The sequence below is a fragment of the Dama dama genome, chromosome 5 (genome assembly GCF_033118175.1).
Source record: "Dama dama isolate Ldn47 chromosome 5, ASM3311817v1, whole genome shotgun sequence".
Taxonomy (NCBI): Eukaryota; Metazoa; Chordata; class Mammalia; order Artiodactyla; family Cervidae; genus Dama; species Dama dama.
This window is the reverse complement of record NC_083685.1, coordinates 120,345,214-120,357,459: the sequence shown is the minus strand read 5'-3', so window position 1 is coordinate 120,357,459 and position 12,246 is coordinate 120,345,214. Positions and strand designations below refer to the sequence as shown.

Sequence of the window (12,246 nt, the reverse complement as noted above, 5' to 3'; positions counted from 1 at the left end):
GGTGCCTTCTTGGCTCCTCGAGTGCCCTCCCAGAGACCATGCTGTCCCTTCACTCAGGGCAGAGTCTTGGCTGTATGCCCTAAGGACTGACTTGCAGCAGCCCACCATGAGCCTTGCTGTGGCAGCCGCTGTGGCCAGGGCAGAACCTGCACACAGAGCCAGGGAGAGGCTCACTGACCTCTGGGGCTGCTTGGCCTCGTCGGTGGTCCTCTGCAGCACTGTAGGTTGGGAGAAATTAACCCCTTAAGTTGTTTTTAAGGAAATAAAAAATGAAAAGCCCTTAAGGTTTCTAGCTTTTCAGGGATGCCAGGAGCTCAGTGACTCAAACATCTCTGCGTGCCTATCCTGTACAGGCAGAGGGGCAGGTGTTCAAGCGGCGCCCTCTCAAGGCCTCCCCCAGCCGTCCTGACCTCCGCGGGGAGATGACACACACTTACGTCTATGATCAGATACTCCACAGGCAGGGGTCGGGCCAGCTGGGTGATCTCATTGCCAAACTTGTCTATGTCCTGAAACAGGAGACAAAGGTCCAGGGTGTGAGTGCTAACCTGTGATGGGTTTTCCGTCCACATGCTTGCCTCACTCCTTAAATTACTACAATTCCTGTTGAAGTGTATGAAAAGCAGAGAGGAAAATGTGCACATTTTTGCAATGACTCCATTTCTTGGAGGCCACGACCCAAGAAAGTAGACTTGCTCTTGGCCACAGGGGTCTCCGCCCCCCAGCCTGCTGCTGAAGCTCTGGGAGACAGACCCCAGCTCCCTTGAGGACAGGTTCCTGGAAACAATCCCCCTCAGGCCGCATCTGTGCCCCCTCCTTCTCTATAAGCTCTCCTAGTCTCACACCTGAATGCAAACTCTTAACAACCTCCCTCACACCTTTGAAAACCCAACTTCATGGAAACTTAATCCTTACACGTTAACAAAATACACACACACACACACACACACACACACAAGTACACATACTACTACGCAAACATGAAAACCCCACCACCAATCTGTCAAAGTCTAAACTTGTTTTGCTTTGTCAGATGCATGGAACATAAAGTTTAATTATGGGGAAAAATGGCCAGCATATGTTCATTAATCATAAAATGACAATTAGATCTGATTTATGTCAAACATGCTGAGTTCAAACAGAGCTCTTGAAATAAATTTCATAAGAACTAACGCTTTTCATTAAAGATTCTGCGAGAGGATCATATTTTCTATCTAACTCATCACTTAACATTATATAAATCATTCATTGAGTCATATATAAATTATACATCCATAATTTCCAATTATGGAACCTTATATAAAAGTTTATGTTTATTAAGGCTCTCAGACCTTAATGGATGCCAAGCAGACCTCCCTGGGGCACGCAGGTGACGCAGTGCCACCCCGGCACATCACACCTTTTGGGGATGTCAGAGGCCCATGCCGTCTTTTGAGACAACGTTCACAGGCGTTAAACCAAGTCTGTTATCCTAACGAGAAGTCTAGAGGCTCCAAGCGGTCCTGCTCCTTTTTTTCTTCCCAGATATTAAACTCTTTGATCCACAGCACATCTCAGATTACCCACACCTTCCCTACCTTTTCTCGGTTCACAACCCAGAGAGCTGCTAGCAAGCATGTGCCCCTCTGCCCTTCCAGAAAATGGTTCAAATACATCTAAGCAAACACAATTAGCCAGCCACACAGGGAGTAAGAGCACCAGCAGAGGACAGGTTCCTGGAAACAATGGCCACTCTGTCTGTCTGTCCTCCTCGGAGGCTGGAATCCTGTCCCTTCCACCTGGGCAAGAGTCCTTGGTCATTCCGCATGCTCACTGCTGCAGCATATAGAGTAGGCCTGGCTTTCTGTGGCTCTACCAGCTTTGACACTGGCAGCCCAAGATATGAGGCTTGCTGAATGGGTCCTGGGCCCCAAAAGTGGTAGTTTTTCAATGGAGGAAACATGGTGGGAGGCGGGAATCAAACTCAATCAAACTACATCACCATTTCCAAAAATACATGCTTGCCCCTACAAGAAACAACCTGCAACAACTCACACATAATTAGCCCGTCTGGAATTCATCTTCAAATCTAATTAAGCTCTAATATGCAGAGACATTTTCACAGCACCTGTTCGCTTTAATCTTCCCCTCTAGGGATGTTTCTTGCTAAATGCCCCCCTCTCTTTTTTTTGTGTCATGCTATTCTCTTTCAAATTTAACTACCCCACTGTACCCTTCTGCTCCCCAAGAAAATAAAGGTGCTGTATCCCCATCTCTTCCCTGGAGGAAAAGCAGGTACCTTCTATCTCTCCCCCATGCTTTCACTCAAATGTTTTTGCCAGCCAAGCCCTAGCCCCACACACCATTTTAAAAGGCAATTACTTTTTATGGGCGTTAGCAAATGTCAGGCAGAATACACTAGGAGAAAGACATCTTAATTCTAAGTTTGGCAGCCACCAAAGTGTCAGCAGTTTTATCTCCACCTGGAGCAAGACACTGGGAGAGTCAGAAATCGAGGTCCCTGACGCTTTGCTACCTGCCATCGGTCATGTCTAGAAACATCAACGAGAAATCCAGGGATCTCTGTCTTTGTTAACTCAGAGGCAAGCAGGCTTTGTGCCAGGACAACAGCAAAGTTCACTGACTGGGTGGCACCAGCTTGCTTTGGAAAAGGTGAATGAAATCCTTAATGTATTGCTTTTCTCCTTAAAGAACTGGCAAGAAGACAATAAGTGAAACTAGCAGCTTGATCTGAGACTTCACAGGATAAAGTAAGAAAAACCAACATTCTCAGGACAAAATCTCTTAAAGAATCACCATTTAGGAAACAGTGCAGTTGATAAGCACCTAAAGGGCACTTGTTAGAAGCAGAAGACCAGCAGAACCTGGTCCAGGCTTGACAGTGTGTGCATGCACCCAGCGGGCCCCAGAGCACTCGGAGGGCACAAAGGGGTATGAGGACAAGCTGCTCTGCCCGAGAGCTAATAGCCAGGAGGGGCAGAGGGCAGGTGGGACAGCAGGTGTGTCCACTTCAGACTCCAGATCTCAGTACCAGGACTCATGGGTTCTGCTCCTCCGCAGCCTTGCCACCAAGGGTGTGCATGTCCAGCTCCATCTCCACCCTCGGGATCTGACCACAGACTTGTCATCTCTAGCTCAACGGAAAGAATGAAAGCCAAGCTCAGAGGTCTCAAGAGACCACAAAATCCTCTCCCTAGACTGGGGTGTTATACTCATATGTTGTTCAGTTTCTTCTCCTGCTGGCAATTTCTTGGTTCCTTGATACATTTTCCTGATTAATGCTGGAGGCAAACAATCTCCTGTGATGAAAACATTTGTTTAGAATTTCCTGGTAGTCCAGTTGTTAGGACTTGGTGCTTTCACTGCCAGGACTCAGATTCAATCCCTAGTTGGGGAACTAAGATCCTGCAAGCCAAGCGGCACAGCCAAAAAATAAAAGAAAATTTTAAAAATAAATAGGCAAAAAATAAAACATTTGCTTTAAAAAGTTGAATAGTGCAGAGTCTTGCCCTAACAAATATAAAACTGTATTATGAAACTAAAATAAATAGATAAATAATGGATGAACATTACAAATCTGAATGCAAAATTAAATCAAAAAGCACTAAAATTTTAGAAAATATAAGTAAATAGATAGCTTTAAGTAAAGAATTATTTTCTAAGTATGATGATAAAAGCAGGAATTACAATGAATAAAGATTAAGGTATCTCTGAATCAGAAAGTGTTAGAACTTCCTTTGTATGTAAAGTTAAAGAAATGATATATATGACAAAGGGTTTACGTATAAAGACCCCTCATAAACAAATGCAAAAATGATGAATCGCCTTACAAATATCTCAGGGCACAGAGAAGCAATTCACACAGAAAACAGCAATGCACACAAGAGACCTGGGACAGACTGTGTGCAGAGCATAGAGTCCCAAAAGCAGGGCCCAGGCAGGCGAGCGGACGAGCACAGGGCTGGTCTGCAGCACAGCCTGCTGCAGCCTTCTTGGGGGAACTTTGGGAGACCACATGAAACCCCTGAAATATAGGTTAACCTTTGACAAAACAACGCTGGTGGTTTGCTCGAAATGTCCCAAGTAACTCAGCACACACATGGAGTGAGCTCTGGGATGAGTCACAAAGCATGGCTAGTCAGTGCCAGATGCTAGGACAAACCCATGTTGGGCTGAGGACAGGTGGGTAAATGATGGGTGGGACAGAGAGGACTCCACAGGCCCCCAGAGCGCACCAGTCCCCTACACAGCCACTACACCCCATCCACCTGTGTGCTCGCTCCTCCCCACCGCAGCCACCTGTCAGCTCTTCCAGATCGTCATCACTGAGGCCACAGCTCCCTCATGCCGGGAGAACCCACCTTGCCACCCTCCTGCCTGGGCAGCCACCTAAGAGCAGCATTCCCTGGGGTCTCTAAGACCCTCCTTGTCCACTGAACAGTCCACCTTCTCTCTTTTACTTCCAGGGCTTTAATCTGGGGTGTCTCAGCAGATAACCCTGAAGAGGCATTCTTGGTTGGCACCTCTCGCCTTCCTTCCTGTCCCACTGCATCCAACTTCAAAATATGGGCACTGGCACCCCCTTCCACAGCCTCCTCTCACCACTACTCATCAAGGTTTACAGCTCCAGCACCTACCATTCACCCAAACCAGAGACCCACTTCCTTCCTGGCCTCCCTGTGCAAGGCCCACAGGGCTCTCCTCTCCAGAACACCCTCGCCATCCCCAAAGGTCATGTCACCTGGACTGCGGCACCAGCATTCTCCCCACTGGGCCCCGGACTCTGAACCCAGAATGAATCCCCCACACCAGGTGTTCCCTCCCCACAGCCTGGCCTTCAGCTCTTCCTGCCACACCTCACACTGCAGGCCTGCCTCACGTCTCTCTCCAGCTGCCCCTCCTGGATCAGCCACTGATCAGCATCTGACACTCAGGTCGCTACAGTGGCCTCCTGCCTCCAGATCCCTCTTCTTGCCACACCCAGCAAGAATGTTCCAGAACCACCTTCCATCTTTCTTTCTGTGGCTTCTCACTGCCCACCAGCCATCATATGCACACCCCAGCTAGACTGAACCTGGGTCCCCTGGATGCACCATGCCCTATGGACGCGTGGCCCCCTAATGGGTTTCCTCCCCACCTGGCTAACTTCCTTGCCACACCAGACACCTCAACAGCCATCAACATACCGCCCAGGAGGAAAGGACGAGTGTGACCTGCTCACCACTATAGCCCCAGGACCTAGCGAGGCACCCGGCACACTAGCCATGACTGGACTGAATGCAGAGGCTACAGTTCCATGGGCGAGGCCTTGTCAACGTCCACACATCCGCGTGAGCCTGGGGGTGCTGCAAGGAGAGTGAAGGCAGGTGCTGGGGTGTCGAGTTTCTTATTAACCTGTAAAGTCTAATTTTCTTAACAAACACATGTTTGAGTTCACGTTAATAACATGCTCTGTGAGAGAACATTTAGAAGGCTTGCACCCCTGAGGCACACACAACCTCCACCTCAACATCCTGCTGCCCACCCCTAAGCATCCCCTCACCAGCTGCCGAGCTCCTCGCTCCTCTATGTGCATCTCTCCCCACCCTGACAGGGGGTGCTCCCCGGCCATTCTTCACTGGTGCCACAGAGCTTTCCAGGACAAACAGATCAGAGCTGCAGACAAAGGTGGACCCTCAAGCTTTCGAGCCCTGTCCTCTGTGTGAAAGCACATACAAATGTGTGTACATACATGCACCAACATCTACAGGAATTGGGATTTTTACTATACATACAGATACATCTTATTTTTTAAATATATTTATTTACTGAGCTGTGCCAGGTCTTAGTTGTGGCATGTGGGATCTAGTTCCCTGACCAGGGATCGAACCCAGGCTCCCTGCATTGAGAGCACAGAGTCTTAGCTGCTGGACCACCAGAGAAGTCCCATACAGATACATTTTAAATTTTACATCATGAGTTTTATCGCATATCTTTTTTTTTTTATCGCATATCTTCACATAATTTTCAAACACACATTTTTAGTGACCACAGAATATCCCACCATATAGATGCATTATAATTTAATGTTCCCGTTACTAGACTTTTAGATTGCTTTAAGTTTTTGTTGCCACAGATAACACTATGATGAACAGCCTTAGACAAACACGGGTATGTGTCCTGTTTACAAGGTATATTTTAAATCAACCCCAAAGCCCACAGGAGGACTAAAAGGATTACTTAAATGTTTGCTTTCATAGGCCTCTTTGCTCAAACTGATATTTTCCTGAAATGTATGAGAAATGAGTGTCTCAACTCCTTTAGGGCTATAAACAATTCTGAGAAGCCCTTCTAGCCTGCTCTCACTAACAGGCAAGTAAGCAATCTAAGAAAACAGCAGCATGATTAAGGAAATAATATGTTCCGTGACAAAAGGGAGCTCTCTTCTTAAGGGGAGGAAAACTTACAACAAGACATGGAAATAAAAAGCAAATCTCCACCATGATAAAGGGTCCAAAGAAACAAAACACAAAAAAAGCCCCACAGCAAACTCACAGTTAATGATGAAATCCTGAAAACACATCTTTTACGATTAAAAACCAGACAAAAGCACTGGTTACTCAACACTTCCAGAAGCCCTAGCCAGCATGAGGAGCCAAAACGAAGGGAAGAATCATCACTCCTGCATAATGTAGAGAATCCAGAACACATGTACAAATTAGAGGAACAAGTAACAGAGAGCTGAACTGCCAAGCCAGTGCTTACTGCAGTATGCAGAAACTATAAAGTACCTAGGAACAATCTAATGAACAATGGACAGAACCTTCAAGGAAAAAAATCCTAACTTTCTGAGAGATGTCAAAGGTATCGTTCGTTCGTGTGTGTGTGTGTGTGTGTGTGTGTGAGAGAGAGAGAGAGAGAGAGAGAGAATGAGAATCACATCTGGGTGAGACCTGCAGGCTGGTCCTGAATTCTAAAGAAGGGGAGGGTCAGGAACAGTCCGGGCTCAGGGAGATAAGCAGGGCAGGGCCGCAACGGATCAGGGAAGAGTGAAGTTACAGTGACTTGGACAGCACAGTACTGGTGCTGGCTGAGCAACACCGGCCAGGGGACAGAAGGGAGGACAGAGGTGAGGCCACAATCACGGGGACGACTGGTAATGGAGAAGCACCACAGATCAGCAGAGAAAGACAGTTTTCTCAATAAATGGTGTTCAGACAGAATATGGCTATAATAAATTAAGAAGAAAACTGGGCCCCTACCTTGGAACACACATTTGAAGCAATCCTAGGTGAACTTAAAACTCAATACCACCAGCCTTAGAGAAGACAAGATAACAGATTTTCTTTATGATTCAAAATGCCAAACCATAGAAAGCTGACCACACGGAAATGTAAGCTTTCTGCTTCAATGACACCACGGGAGAGAAGAGGCGGAGATGTCACACTCCTGACATGGTCAGAGGCAGGGAGAAAAAGAATGAACCACCCAGCGAGGAACAGGAAACAGATACAACCAGCACATCACAGGAGACAGGAGGGAGCCAACAAATGAAGAAAAAGGAGCCTGGCCTCACTTATGATCAGGATGGCACATTTACAGCTCAAGAAAACGCCCCATGGATGTCTGAATGGTGAGCAGGACTTGGGCCCGAAGCTGAGTACGGTGCTTCACGTGGCATTCTGCTCACAGTGGACTCGTGCCAAGGCAACACAATGGCCACACACAGGTAAGTCTCAGGCTGCTCCAGAGTAAGGGAACAAGGCTTAGCTTGGAGGACACAAGAGCAGAGTTTTGGGTCTACTGTGTGCAGCAACATGTAAAACTCAAAATACCTGGTTTAGGAAAACATACATAGGAGGTAAAACTAGAAGAAAAGCAAGGAAGTCATACTGCACTCCTTCTGGAAGCAGAAAGGAAGACCCAGCAACTTCAAAGGCCATAGGAATGTTCTGGTTCTTAATTCTGGGGATTGGTATTTCTGCTTTTTTTTATTTCTTAAACATGTTTTATAAATAATCTTTCATATCTACTCAGTATTTAATTTTTAAAATTCTAGGGAAAAAAAAAAAGATGGTAGCCCGATGACCTTGGAGCAATGTGTCCGCACACACTGAGTGCGCCGGGATTCACAGGTCTTTGCAGCTAATAGGGAACGGCTTTCCACGAGGACACCAGACCCCATCACTGCCCCCAGACTGGCAAGCTGTCCCCAAAAGGCTTAGGACTGCAACTAACAGGACCACTAGGTCTTAGGGTCCAAAAGTGAGTCATTCTGCATTCCGAAACGCACCATACAGACACATATCTTGTAAGACAGGAACTTTTGGGAAGATCAAACTTTCACAGTGGTTCCCAGCATGGTGTGATTTTGATGTGTGAATGTTTAATAATGGTTTAAAAGTATTTATTCAGAGTACCTGATGCACACAGAATTTGTGTATGGGCAAAATCTGGGTTATCAAGCCAGAAATTGTTACTGAACACCACAGGAGAGAAGAGACAACGGAACTCTTAAGACTCTTGGAAATGTTTCCTTTCAAGAATGATATGGAGAACCCTTTCCCAGAGCTCCTTACTGTCCCACAAATCTGACGGGACGCCTGAGCGAGCTATATCACAGGCCAGCCTCACTGTGTCTCTCCACTGCCACCAGCCGAAAGGAGGAGATACAGCATCGAGGCCTTCCTGCTCCATGAGCGTTTCTTGACAGGCTGCCACAGAGCAAAGACAGGTTGCTTGCTACCATACTGACCCGGCCTTTCTGGCGCAGTGATGGTTCCTGCCCCCACTACCCTCAGACCATGCAGAAGCTCAGATTCAGAAGTAGAAGACAGACCTTCATACCAAAGAGCTGAGGAGGAGACCAGCGGCAGGGACAAGACCCTAAGGCCCTCGCACTTTTCCTTTGCACATCACCCACTGCCACAGATGCCCACAGCAGGAAAGATCCAGTTTCAGACAGTCTTAGCCCCGCTTCCAATCCCTGAGGAGGTGAAGTCTTTGTCACAATCACGTAGTGTCTAGCCTTCAAGTTACCACCAGGATGAGGCCCTGGAGCCCCTCAGCTCTGGGCGCTTTCCTGGGTGTCTGACATGTCCCACAGGTAGTAGGGTGTGTCCTTAACACGAATGCTATTCAGCAATGAAAAGAATGAAGCACTGCAGACTGCAGGCATGGATGAACCATGAGATACTGTAAGTGGTGAAAAGTCAAGTCACAAAAGACCACACACTGTAGGATTCCATCAAAGAAACCAGAGAAAGCAAATCAATGGTTGTCAGGAGTTGGGAGGACTGGTGTGTAATTGCTAAACGATGCAGGGCTTCTTTTTTGGGGACAAAACTGTTCTAAAATTAGATAGTGGTGATGGCTACGCAACCCTGCAAATATCCTAAGAGCCCCTGAGATGAGCACTTCAAATCAGTGAAGTGTGTGATGTGCAAACTGTATCTCAATAAAGCTGTTTAAAAATACAGCCTTGTTGAACAATAAGAACAACAATGACTAGACACTGTTTAGTGTCTAGTCATTGCACACAGATACAAAAAAGAAAGCTGAAAGAATCAAATCAGTTTAAAGAAACTGGATCATCACTCTTTATGGGCTTTCATTGCTTGTCTATTTTTGGTTCCAGGTCCCTCTGCCAGCAAGTCTTTGTGGCCTAAGTGCAGTGAGACCACAAGCAGAACTGTGAATCTAGAACTCGTCACAGTGAAAACATCCTTCAGCAATGGAGATGAAGTACTTCTCAGACATACGAAAGCAGCCTGCACCACAAGAAATAAAGGCTCCTCCAGGAAGAGCAGTGCCAGATGGAAACCAGAGTCTGCCCAGGACGGGGAACAGGCAGGGTGCCAGACTGTGACCAGGAACAGCTCCCATGAGGAGGATGGGAACCAGGTCACTAGCCCCCAGGGAAGCACCCAATGCTGACTCTCCAAACCAGATCACAGCTTTCTTTCTTTTTTGGGAGGGGGGAGGGGTGTGGCACGCCATATAGCACGCAGGACCTCAGTTCCCGGACCAGGATGGAACCCACGTCCCCTGTAGCGGAGCCCAGAGTCTTAATCACTGGACCATCAGGGAAGTCTCCACAGTTTTCAATAAAAGTCATTTTTATAGCTTTCACAGGAAATAGATTTAGAAATGGATGACTGGGTCTCCTCAGGAGAGCCTCACTTCTGCCAGGCAGCTCCAACCTTCACTCCTGCTGAGGCCCACAGGCACGAATTCTCCTTTTCAGAAACTGAAATAGTCTGTACTGCAATGGTCTCACTTGTTATGCACCCCAACCCCAGTGCGCATCATCCCCACTTTTGCTTATAAGCCCTGACACCACACAAGCCTGCATAGTTAACAAAAGCCCTGGAAATGCTACAGATCCCTTATCCACAAGCTGGCCTCTAGATGACCATGGTGGACCCATGGCCAGAATGCACCAAACTTAGTAACATCCAGGACAGGTCAGCGTCCGCACTGCTCTCCATCCACCTCTCTCTTCTGGCACCATCGCGTTTTTACCTTATAAAACACATCGGGCACGTACTGCTCGCTGCTGGACTCCTTGGCGTAGCCGAGCTCGGGGGCGTCCTTGCAAGGCAGCAGGCACTCATCGCGGACCAGCGCCATGCACTGATTGGACACCTGGTACCCTTCAAAGTGGACCTGGTTGTCGGGGCCACCTGCAAGAGAAAGACCTTCAGTGAGAAGCCACGGGAGGATGTTCAAAACAAGTGTCATTCTTCATCTCGGATCTGCAGAGCCAACTCCCGTGTATGTGTCTTCGCTAGAATCAAAAACGTTCGACTGCAGCTTCACGAGAGCTATGGGCACAAAGCCTTGGACACAGGCTGTGGAAATGCCACTGCATCTCCTCAAACAGGCCCACCAGTGACATGCTCTCTCAGAACTGGAGGCATGACTGTTAAACCTTCTCTAACACCCATCCAAAAGCATGCTTGGGCTCCTGGATTTTAGTAACACAGGGATGTGAATAACAGAGTCCCATGTTTCAGCAAATTTCATTCTTGAGTGAATGCAGAGAGACGGATGGGAGTGAACGGGAAAAGACAGAAACTTTTCCCAGCAAATACAATGCTAGTTACCTGCACAGTGCAGAGGGGAGCCCTGACCTCAGACACCTGGACAGCCGGCATATCTGGGAGGCAGCCGGGGATTCTGCCACAGCACTTAGGAGGCCACGCTCCCTGCACCGAACCCTGCCCTGCACTCTAACCTTTCTCAGGTCCTACTCCATAGAAACCTGCAGCAGGGTTACAGTTTGAGATGAGGGTAAAACCCACGGAGGTCAGGTAGGACCAACCATTCTGCCATCTTCCTCCCCTCCAGAATCAGGGTCACACTTTGACAACTGTGATAGCTTTGGAGAATTTTTAAAAAAAAGCTCTTAACATCTCTTAGTTTCTTTCATAAAAGCAGAGTAAGGTACCGATCAAGGAACAGGTGTTTTACGTGTCTGGCTTGCAAACATTTACCAGAAGGCAGACATGATGGCTAAGCAATCAAACATGTAAAGGATGGGGCACAGCCAGCCTCCAAGGGACAAGCAGGGGCTTGTTTCGACTTGACTCTGCACACCAGAGGCCAACAGCAGCTGGTTGCCAAATGCTGCATCACAATGGGCTCCAAAGGCTGGTGGACATCCAAGCCTAGCATCTCCTCTCTGACCCTTGACTCTCACAGTTGGGGGGGGGGCGGCGCAGGCAGGCCTGGGCAATGACAGCTAACTAACGTCAAGGCAACAAACACAAGGCACATGGCCCTCCAGTGCAATCCAGGGAATGAATGTCACAGCCCCATGAGTGATCTCTGACACTTTGGATAACCACGAGGGATAACCATCACCACTGCCTGGGAAGGGGAGAGAAATTATGCATCTGAGCATCTCACAGCACTACCAAGGACAACTCAGCCCAGATCTGAAAGGACTCTAACTGAAGATTTTATTATAAGTGATTTATTACCTTACAGTGATTTATTACCTGTCAGTAAAGTGCCTATTTCAGAAGCAAAAATTCCACGGACAATCTGTAATTTCCAAATTCTCAACAACAGGTATGACTCAATAACTGAAAGTACAGGCAGCTCCTGAGTTGCAAACTATTTATAATTCTAAACATGTACCAGTTCTTTAGGCTCATCAAATAATTCCCCATAGAAACAGTAATTAAAGGGGTTAGGTTACCATGGGAGCCCATGGAAGCCTAAAACAACAGCGCTCATGAGGAGCAGTTCTGAAAATCT

General features: G+C 47.5%; 1 protein-coding gene across 1 annotated transcript in view; it reads right to left on the bottom strand.

Annotated features, from left to right (window-relative positions):
• The window catches only part of NPLOC4 (NPL4 homolog, ubiquitin recognition factor), a 52,393-nt gene that overhangs the window by 10,797 nt on the left and 29,350 nt on the right, over nt 1-12,246 (bottom strand). The window contains exons 12-13 of the mRNA XM_061144539.1: nt 10,504-10,664; nt 438-509 (exon numbers count right to left, since the gene is read on the bottom strand). Of these exons, the coding sequence (XP_061000522.1) occupies nt 438-509; nt 10,504-10,664 (233 nt within the window). The remainder of the gene's footprint in view (nt 1-437; nt 510-10,503; nt 10,665-12,246) is intronic.